Source organism: Fulmarus glacialis, unplaced genomic scaffold (genome assembly GCF_000690835.1).
Source record: "Fulmarus glacialis isolate BGI_N327 unplaced genomic scaffold, ASM69083v1 scaffold31299, whole genome shotgun sequence".
Lineage (NCBI taxonomy): Eukaryota > Metazoa > Chordata > Aves > Procellariiformes > Procellariidae > Fulmarus > Fulmarus glacialis.
The window spans coordinates 1,546-12,927 of record NW_009231885.1 but is presented as its reverse complement, the minus strand read 5'-3'; the positions used below and the strand labels follow the sequence as shown (position 1 = coordinate 12,927).

Below are 11,382 nucleotides of genomic sequence, written 5' to 3'. Positions count from 1 at the left end.
AGTAATATCTTTTATTAGATCATACGATATAGTCAGGAAAAAGAGTCAAGCCTTGGGCACACAAAACCTTCTGGAAAACTTGTCTGACTTTTTCAATTACATTGATATTAACTCTACCTGCAAATCCCGCTTTGCTTTGGCTACTTCCAGCCACCACAAACGTCATCTCTGTAGGTGATCACCTCTCTACATTTGAGGGGGTTTTTCACCCCCATTCTCCTGCGGTTTGCTGGAGTATTTTTTGCTGTCGGGCCAACAAGGCAAGAGTAATTACTGTATTTATCACACACTGCTTCATCTCACTTATTTATACCTTTTCACCGCTTTCAGGCTGGTTTGCCCGAAACCATGCAGCAAAGCTGGGAGCACCAGGAGGCAAACCCTCACTCATGACTCCTGGCCTTTGCTTTAACCACCTGGAAATATTTTCTCCCTTTTGGGCCAAAAGCTGTGAGAAAATCCTGCTAACAATAGTGAGGGAGAACTGCTTAATATCCTTATATATTAGAAGGTCTAAATCCAGGTCTTACTTGCAGTCTCACAAATAAATCTTTAATTTTACTATTGGGAATGTATTACAGCCCTAGTAATTTTTATACAGAGGAAAGAGATTAGGAGACATTTTTGTCCTCACATAGATGGATTACTTTGCTCTGTTCTTGACCGTCTCAAAACCTTAAAGAGATAATGACAAGTTTGCTAAACTCCTTCCAGGAATTATCTAATCTTTAAGTATTTTTCAAAACAAGACAAAATAACACACTAAATGAAAATGTTTCTCTTCTTCTCAGTTGAACTGAAAACTGAAAATGTTCAGTTAATATTTTTGCCTAAAACCAAAAATTATTGGGGAAAACTGTACAAATTGCAAGATGTCACACTGCTCCAAAACCAAAGCACTGAAATAGGAATTTTTCTTCATTTATTCCATAGCTGAAACAATAAAGATTTCACACAAATTTAAGTATTGTTTCAGTCAAATCAAATGGGTATTTTTTGAGAAAAAAAAAGCCCAACAACCAAAACATATGCAATATTTCACCCATGTAATCGTTCTTCTCCAGTGGTGATCTGCCAAGAAGTGATGCTAGACTATGGGCAAAAAGATCCTACAGGACTGGAGGGCTTCTACAGCAACAGGGCAGAGTCCTGAAAACAGAAAAATCTTAGTTTCTGTGTCCAAAAGCTACAGGAGGATATGTTTTGTGTGACATTTGTTAAAAAAAAGTCATCGCCTTTACATCTGCTGAGAAAACACTCTTCTTCCCGGTAGTCTCTTTATGAGCCATGCAAATGGTGCTTTGCAGAGCTAGAGGCAGAGATGTACAGCGGTAACTATTTTTAGACCGCAAATTCTCAGAGATTTTAAAAGGGCTTTTGCATATGGAAAGTAAAAAAAAAAAGAAACGCAAAGTATTTCAGGAAAAGGATAAAATGATTCATAGACAGTTATAGAGCAGAAGGGAGGGGTAGGTGCTTTTATCTTCTGTTGACAGGGTTGCTAGCGGGAGCCTCAGCGCCCGCGGGGAGGGCACGGCGCACGCCTCCCACTGCCCCACGGGGTCCCTTGCGAGCATCACCGAGCAGCTCCCTCAAGGATGAGAGGGAAAACCACTACATCAAAAAACCACTACATCACCTGCTCTTCCAGAGGCTTGATGGGACAGTATGGCAGCCCCCCCGCTCCTCTGTTTCGCCCGCCACAGTCGTTTCTCCCTGCACTGATCGCCTTGCCTGGTCTGTCGGACACCCGGTGTGAGACGTACGAACGAGCAAAGAAGGAAGTTTGTGCTCCAAGATGACTCTGATATGATAGATGGTGGCCAACAACACTGAAACCCTCTGCAGAGGGCTTTCTGGCTCCCTCCCAATGCACGCAACGTCTTGATGGGCAAAAAAAAAAAGCTCAGAGAACGAGCGTTGTGCCTGTTTACAAACAGAGTTTGGCATTCCAAGTCACAGAAAAATTTCTGCTAGCTTCTTTGGTAGCAGAAGCGCGCTGGAGCAAAATCAGCACTGGAGACAAAAATACTCAGACATCGCCTTTACCTGATTTTTGATTAACCTTGCTCAGTGGTGGCTGTGGGACTGCCCGGGGAGCTCAGACCTCTGTCGCACCATGTACCAAAATCAGACGGCACCTTTTGCGGGTCTTAATGCTTCCCCACACACCTGGGTCACTTTAGACCTATCTGTATATGTCACCCAGATTGGCAGCAGATGCATTTGTTGACGATATTACGTTGGCTGATGAAGTCGTATGTCCTTGCACCTTTATTTTATGTTTGTCTGCTTCCTTTGATACACTGTTAATAAGGTGTTTTGTTACTGCTGGGGGTGAAAAATGACTATGTTTATGCATGTTTATCTCTCTTTTAAAGGAAGATGAAGGGTAACTGTGATGACCCAGGTAAATACTGGCTGCTTAGCCTGGCATTAATCCTAGCAAAATACAGGCAAACGCAATGGGATTCAATTGACTAAGAACTAAAGAATATGAATATAATTAACGCCAGCCAAAACGGTCTTAGGGAAAGTGGATCTTGTCAGACTAACCTGATTGTCATTCTTTGACGAGATTACAGGTTCGCTTGAAAAAGTTGGGTTGAACAGATGTAATATACCTAGACTCCTGAAGGGCGTTTAACGTACTACCATGGGTTACCCGATTGCAAGAGCAGCAATACACAACATCAGCAGACTACAGCATACATGGATTAAGAACCTGCTACCGACACCTCAAGTATTTGTCATTGGGGGAATCAGGATGAATAGAGGTGTTTCTAGCTGCGCGCAACAGGGACTGACAGCAGCTTCAATACTATTCAACATTTCTAACCAGAACCAGGAAGTTAATTTAAAAATAACAAAAAAAAATTCTGGATGATACAGAAACTGGTGAACCAGCAAACAGTGGGAAAACAGGGCAGCCAAAGCAATCTGGATCACTTAGTACATGAACAGAGCCAAATACAAAGTATGTATGTCCAGGAAGAAATGGGCACAGAATGAGCAGCTCAGCTGCATGACCGATGGCCAAATGACCAGGGCAACCGCGGGCAGGAACAAAGAGACTATTCACCTTTGCTCAGGTAGATAGGAACAACATACTGCACGTACTTCCAGTTCCCAAATTTTGAAGAAATGAGCAGAGAGGTGAAAAGAACCGCAAAGAAGGATTCAACTCATTTTAAACAGTTTAAAAAAGAGTTCTAAACAGCTCTGTTTGCTTAGTTTACCTACCTAAGATGGAAATTAAGTCAGCTTTCATTCTGTAAGTAGCTTCATCTGGAAAAAGCACCCAGTCCTATACAGCACTTCATTTAGTGGAGCAAAGCATAAAAGTCAATGGCTAGAAGCTGATTTCAGGCAGGGAATAAGGCACGCATTTTCACCACTGGAGTCAAGTGTCAGGGTAAGAGGTAGAGCCACTGCTCACCAGAGTCTGCAACTCAGGACTGGCGGCCTTCTGAGCTATCACTTGAGTCAAATGTAAGTTATGCTTTAGTCAAAGTCAAAAAGATTACTGGGTTCAATATAGCTGATTGCATGAAAGCTGTAGGTCAGATTATAGACCTTAATGATCATTTTTAGTCTTACACACCTGAAGCTAGGACTCAACAGGAGCTGAAGTCCACACGATTCCCTTTGTCACACTGAGCTTCCATGTGATATACAAACCACTGCTGAATCCAGCGAGTGTACGAGTTATGGCGACTCTAGGTTTTGGGAGGGGTGAGGGAAATACGCTAGATTTTGGGTTTTCTCTGCACTGAACAATGTTGGTTATGGGATTTGCTGGTACCACCTAGGGACCAATGCACAACAGAAAAACGCAATGTAATACAAATAATTCATAATACATCACTGACAGCTGGGGAGAAGAATGATGAAGACTACTGCTTGCTTTTTGCTCAGACTTTGCAACTGCACACACATATTCGGACAGTGGTTGCTGCCTTCTTCCTTTCTGCATAGTTAGCAGCTTTGGAGTATTTTCTCTCTTGCAGCCCATGCTAAATGGCTTTTCTGCCATTTAGGCATTAGTTCAGTGAACTTTGCATGGATCTACCCTAAGCACCTCAAACTTTAGCTAGCAAAGGTGCAGCTCCCTAGCATTTATAGATGCGTCAGAGATGTGTTGTATACTTATTTTCCTTGCTAAATTCCAGTTTGCTTTTAGTACTATTATTTGAGGTGCATTTTTACCTGTGCTTAAGGTTTAGAGGATATAGGTCCAAGATACTTTGCTCTCATCCGACACCACTCTTCAAGTATGTCAGTACACCTTAACAGTGAAAAGTCCTAAGTTTAAAGGGGCACGAGAAGTTTTTCACAGAGGGTGTTTCTATTAGGTGGGCTTTTCCTGTCTGCTTTCTCTCCCCCAGTGGCAGCTAGGTATTGCTGAACTGGAGAACCTGCTGCCAAGTTTTTTTTCAGGTAGTATTTGAAGATGAATGGGAGGAGATGTATTTATGCTTCTCACTGAGCTAACAGCAATTTAAGAGATACTGTTCAAGGCAAAAGCCAAATCTATTTTGCTTAAAAGTATGGATGTAACTTTGAATAGTTTCTTTAAGTAACCAAAAAAGGAACCCCAAAAGGGAATTGGGTTTATAAGCTGCAACATTGCTTAAAGCACAATACAGATAATTAGGTACAAAAGCGCATGTTTGAAATTTCCAAGACAAATCACCTGATGTTTGGAATTTGGGATTACAAGTACATCCCATCCTCAACACAGCTCATTAGTCAATGATTTGTATGGATGAGTATCAGCACATAATTTTCCAGTAGGCACAGCTATCGGAATTTTGGATGGAGACAAATTCCAGTGTTTAGTATGACTACAACCTTCAAAGACAACTAGAACTTAGAACAAACTATTAGGCAAGCTGTTTTTATCACTGACTGACAATATTATATGGCAGGAGATTATTTACCTGGAATGCTCTCCAATTTTCTACGAAGTTCCTCATTTTCTTGTTGCAATGAAATTACCTCCTGCTCTAGCTCTTGACACCGAGGGCAGTAACCTTCTTCCTCTTCCTCCTCTTCCTCTTCTGGAAGTGTAGAAGACGATGGGTGACCATGAGATTCAGATGTTGCTGGAGATGTCCATCCACCTAAAGTGTGTACTGGAGAGGTTGAAAGTGGATCCACATCTGCCAAATGGCTAAAATCATTTACTGATGAGGTGTTCTGAGAAGGGAAGCTCCCAGAAAGCAAATAGTTCTGAAGGGAATCGGTAAAAACTCTCAGAAAGGCTGAGGTTTGTTGTTTCTTTTGCATATACTGCATCTCTATGTCTAAAATGTCTGATGTCTGACTATGGACCATTTTCCCAAGCTGACATTGCTCTTGTCTTTCACTATAATTTGGGTTTTCCTGCTTTATACAGGAAATCATGGACTGAGAGTGATTGTTGTCCAGTAGTTTTCCACCACAATTTAAGAGACTTAGAACCCGGCTGCATTGTTGGGCAAAGGCATCCAGAATCATTCGACTCTCTGAAACAAAAGAAAAGATGAATCACAGAAACCTAATGCAAAAGGTTATGCCAGTCAGTAGCAGCTAGATGAATGTACACAACCCTTTACAGTAGCATGCATTTTATTTCTGAACACATTAAAATTATGGCTTCTGCTTTAATACTTCTGCAACACTGTGATTTAAAACAATCCCGACTTTGCTTCTATTTTGAGAGTGCCCTTGTGCCCTTGCTGTTAATCAGAAATGCATTGTGATGATAGTCACTGCTTACTGCCATCTTCTTTCAGAGGGATTAAGACAGGAAAATGGGGAAGAAAACACAAATTCCATCCAATTTGCTACAAGTACAAGTTCAAGTAAGTATTTCTCTGGAAGCCTGTTTCAGGCTGCTGGTGGGCACTGCCTGTACATTTTCGCAGGACTTTGCACTACACCTTCTTCCTATGCCCTGCTCCTCTCCAACAAGGCTTCCAGGTGTTGTTTTTTCTCCCTTCCATCTTTACTGCTCTTGCTTGACACTGGGCATGGGACACTTCGTGTGACCCACCCCCAATTTTATGGACTTTGCTTCTGTTCCTTTTGCTTTAGGTTCCAGGAATGTCCAAGAACAACTCAAGAATGATAAGCACAAAACCCTCTTCTTACATCAAAGAAAGGCATCAAATGTACAATGTGAAGCTCCTGTGATCAGAGGAGGAATTTTTTCTGTCCTGCTGACCTCCTATAAGTTTGTGGATAGGCCAATATCATGCAGTGGAGAGCAGTGCAGAGTTCTTCAGGCTGCTCTGGATATAATCAGAAAACTCTACGTGGGGCTGTGCAGCAGTTTCTGGAGGCAGCAGCTCGGCTCTGGAAGCAGGATAAGGATGCCAAGCTGCACCTAGTCAGCCTCGCCTCTAATGATGGGAGGTGTCACGTCTCAGGGAGCAATAGCAGCTACAACCTAAACCTCCATAGTAGGATGGTTCATTTCTGAGTGTCTATGTATGTAGCGCCAAGCTGCTGTAACGGTTCTTGGACCCAGATGGAAAACGACCAAGACACTTGGCTCTGATTTACGGTATGACCTGTTAGGTTCCCTGACAAAAATAATGCCTTTTAAAAAATTTTTAGCTTATTCATAGCTGAGTTCCTCTAGGTACCTAAAAAGATGTAACTAACATTCTGCATGAGATTAAAAAAAAAAAAAAAAGAGTGGTAGATTTAAGCGCTGCCAATTTTGGAGAGCTCTTCTCAGGCAGGCTTGACTTTTAGAAAGTGACAAACGCATTTACTTTTGAAAAGGCAACCTGCTACAGATGCATGAGACTAAGCACCCCAGATCTTCATCTATCCTAACTTCATCATTAGAGACGAAAACATAGCCTCATCACACTGATAATACGTAAAGAACAGAAACGTTCAGAATTCAGTCCTTTAAGAGGTGGCACTTCTCATGGTACTTCTCCATGATCCAGAAGATACACCTGGTGGAAAATATACTTCATGCTGAGGTTAGTACAGCTGGCCTGAAGAATATTTGAAACAACATTAATTTGCATTTTTACCATCCTCCGGATCTCTGCAAAGAGGGCAGGGCTGAAGCAGCATACAAATGCTTTCAGTCTCGAACGCAGCCTGAGGAGACTTCCCAGCACAAAACCCGAGGACGTGATCTCCCGAGGACTCAAATGTAAGAACAGGGACGTGAGGCGGACAGAACAATCACAGGCGCAGCGCTGGGCTACAAGGCTGCCCAGGGCCAAGCAGAGACAGCCCACCGGCACGGGAAGGATTGGGGTGGCCTTAAGACCACGTAAAGCATCCTCGCAATCAGTCTCCTGTGCTAACGAGTCGTACCACGCCCTTGTAGACGGGCTCAGACGAACCAGGGCAGATTTCTCCAGCACATCTTTGATCCAAAACGTTAGGCGATGCCCTCTGTCCACATTACAAACCCAAAAGGGCAGACACGCACAGGCACTGCCGCCCCCGTTTGCAAGTGGGTGCCGGTGCCAGGTGCTCTGTAGCCTCCATACCTGCTGTCCCTCCTTCCCTTTTACTGCATTAACCGAAGCCCAGCTGTCTTTAACCCTTATGATGCAAGTGCAAAATAACCCAGCACAACAGATGTAATACAAATCAAAAGCACGGAACCCCGGTAACATTGCAGCTTTCTAGCTGGGACCTACTGATAAACCAAAAGAAAATCAAGAAACTCAAGCATCACTAGCAACCTTAAGTTGTGCTTTCTTTGCCTTACTTCTTTACTTCCCACATTTTCCCTTTAAAATTATTACAATATGGTATTGATTGGAACTTTGCAATCCTACTACAGAGCAGTTTTTCGTTCATGTTAATCCTATAATCCGATTCCAGACCTGAAGTCATATTTACTGTTTGTATTTTAATCATTATGGTCCCTGTTGACAAAACAGTTACTCATTCTTTGCGTATCCTTGTTGCAAGGGGACAAAATATGAATGAAACAACTGAAAAGGGGTTAGATTAGTATAGGATATGCTATTCTAATACCATGGTTTCTCCTAAAATATGGCAAAAAGTAATCTGACATTTCAAGTATCAGTTCTGAAGAATACTATAATACACACTAACATCAGTAAAAATAAAAATAATTATTAGTTTTGTTGTAAATTGAATGCATTAGGCACATTCACTGTGATAATGGCTTAAAATGTAACTGAAATTTTATACAGAAATGACTATTGATTTAATTTGCAGTTCAGTATCGTATCTACTACAAAGACACAATGAGAGCAGCTACTGCTTTTTTCTTCACTTTAACCCATACTCAAAGATATAAAAGTGAAAGCCATGACAAGGCAGGGCTATTTTGAAACGCTAGCAGAAAGATGCGCAAATGCTTTTTTTGTGGGTACCGCTGGGCAGCAATAGCGAGGGATGCTCTCAGCACACATTCTGGAAACATCTGGCTCTGTGCTGAAGTGGGTACCACATTGAAGTGACTTCTACACCAGTAATGGTACCCACAGCCTGAACAACCCTAAATGAGAATGATAGCTGCAGTTATTTCTTGTGATGGAGAAAAAAATAAAAACAAATGCATATATCGTAGAAATTGGGATTTCAGCTTTTACAGACTGACTGTAATTAGAAATGCAAGCACTGTGCAATGTCTAATCACTAAGAAATGACGAGTTGTTTTTATGTGATTACTACTGAATAATCACTGATCTATGATTCTTAATTGATTTAATGTAATGTATGTATTTTCTAGGAAAGGAGGATTCTATTGAAATGACTTCACCAGACTAAACCATTGTAAACAGTTTATTAAAGTCTTATTGTGATATTCCTTTTCCTTATTACGATGCTCACCAACCATGTAATTCTAATGTCTCAGACCCCGCAGTCTTTCGTATAACAGAACTTCTATCGACTTTAACTAGACTTTTGCGTGAAGGCAGACGTGCCAGATCAGGCCCATAAAGTGCTAAAAGAGCAGGATTAAATTGCTAAAAGTATAAGTATTCCTAACTAGATTATTTGAGAGTGCAAGCAACCAGAAGATAATATCAATGGCAAATCAGGTACCAACTCCTGGATATAGCATTCATCTTTACATCTTTTTCTCATGGATGCTGAACTATGGGGCTTCTTAGCTATCCAACTGCCAGACTGAAAACAGGGTTTTAGTAAGAGTAAACTTCTGAAACTCAACCTGACAACTTACACTGATGCATCAGAAGAGATGTCCGGAAAGGTTGGCAGGTATAACATCAGCTTTTCCTACATCTGAGGATCTTTGCAATACCTAGACCAGACAGCTTTATTAATAAGGCATTGTGTTGGGTCTCAATGGCTCTGGATTCAGGTCATGGCTCTTCCATAGTTTCCTTTGCACCCTTGGGCAGCTGGTTTAAAAAATCATCTTTGTAACTATTGAGCGGGTCTGAATACCATACATTCTCCCCTGCAGGGAATGTATTCCTTGGTATTTAATTTTCAGCAAGATTCGAAAGTCTAGGTTCCTTAGCAATTTCAATCATCTCACTCTTCACCTTGCAGTGTTTCAGTCCTCTCACCTGATGATTTGCATTTCTTGATTTGTTGGATTATCATCATATTATTATTACTTGAGATCCCGGGGCAGCAGCTCTGTACCCCCCAAACGGCTTTGTCCATGCATACAGACTTTGTCATTATGTTTTTAGATATGAACACTGCTGTAATATCTACACTTGAGTCACAAAATCGAGAGCATTTGACACCTCCCATGACTAAGTGATGCTTTCTTGGGCGTTTTGCATGAAGATCACCGAGACAGTCCGGTGGATGAAGACTACAAGTGTTTGGCCATTTCAGTACTGATCTGATAGATCTACTTCCAGATGAGGGTTCCCAACTTCTCGGTTAAGGCCAAAATTATGATCTTCACCTTCTCTGTTCACTTAAAAAAACTTTTTTCTGTCCGGATGTGACAGAGCTTGATTAACTGGTAGTGTTAAACATGCCAGGTTGTTGGCACTGGAATAACACCTCTAAGACAGCTCTGCTCTTCTTTCTCTGCTTTCCAGGAAAGCCCATCTTAAATTTCAAGGCACACTGTAACAGCTACATCATGACTTCCTAAGGAAAAGGAGTTTCTTTGGTGGACTATGACACTGTTTAATGTACATGCTACCAAAGACAAAGATACACATTGTTTTCATACCAGGAAAATAATCTGAATAGACTAATACAGAATTAATATTTTACAGGAGCAAATGGGTATTTGCTGGTGCTTTGAATGCATCCATTTGTGGGACTTACTCCGCATCAGCAGTGGTCAGAGTAACCACTATTTACTAGGGGAGAGAGAAGGCTCGTGCTGCAGGCAGCTCCACATTTCTCATCGTAAGATGACATTTCTCATGCAGGATCTTTCCCCGTAAGATGGGATCTTGAGCTAGATCTTTCCTCACCGTGGCGCAGGGTGGACAAGACCTGCTTCTCTTTCCCATAATCCCTCTTCCTGCAATGCTTCTGGACTTAGAGGTCAGGGTGGTCTCTTAGAGAGAAACGATTCATTCTTGGCAAGAGCTCTATCCATTAGCAAAAGCTTCAAAAACATGGAAGCGTCCTTATGTTTCAGGTGCCCACTCTCAAAAGCAAACTTGGTGCTCTGAAACCCAAAGGGCCAGAAATGTCATGCCTGAAGATTAAGAAACAACTGCATTAAGTGTTTAAGTTGCTAGCACAGAGTTAGACATCCCAGGAATGGTGTTTTAGTAGCCAGCTTGCTCACTGTTGCCTGCACAAGGCAACAGTGAAGAGGTATCAACAAAAAGAGGGTACTCTCTGAAACTGAACTTATGAAATGGGTGTCCCTACAAAACTGTGATCTAGAGCCCTCCACCCCTTCACTCAAGTAAGCACCCGCCAAGCGCTATGGCTAAGCTAAGCGGGAAAACTATGCAAGTCATGGATGGCGACTGTCTGCCTTGTGGAGAACAACCCAGCGCACCTGCAGCTGGATAGCTACTAAGGGAAGGATCCTGCCCCACTACAACACCCACCACTTGGGAGATAAACCTCTGGCTAAGAGGTGTTCTGGAAAGGGCCCAGCCCGTGCCCCTTGCTGCTGTGGGGAACCCAGGAGCCAGGTGGGCAGAGACCCTGCGGGTACCGGGCAAAGGGCAGAGCAACCATGCACGCAGCACATGCAAACGCTCCCACTCCCCAGGGGCTAAACCCCAGCTCTGCTTCCTCAGCGGCTGCCTGAGCTAATAAATGTGTGCCTCACACATTTGTTGAAGAGGATTTCAGGGCTCTGGATGATGGAATGGAAGTACTCCACATACATACAGCCTCGAGGTCCCAACTAGTTCAGCCTCAACATCTCCCTGCTCAGCTCACCAGTGCTACAGCTCCTCCAACACAAGGCAC

At 42.5% G+C, this 11,382-nt stretch overlaps 1 protein-coding gene across 1 annotated transcript in view; it reads right to left on the bottom strand.

The window, feature by feature from the left end:
- LOC104081845 (BEN domain-containing protein 4-like) overlaps positions 1–10,362 on the bottom strand; it is a gene marked incomplete at its 3' end in the record, with an annotated part of 18,435 nt that extends 8,073 nt beyond the window's left edge. Inside the window, exons 1-2 of the mRNA XM_009584727.1 lie at positions 10,293–10,362; positions 4,944–5,510 (exon numbers count right to left, since the gene is read on the bottom strand). Of these exons, the coding sequence (XP_009583022.1) occupies positions 4,944–5,510; positions 10,293–10,362 (637 nt within the window). The remainder of the gene's footprint in view (positions 1–4,943; positions 5,511–10,292) is intronic.
- Between the last annotated feature and the right edge of the window lie 1,020 nt (positions 10,363–11,382).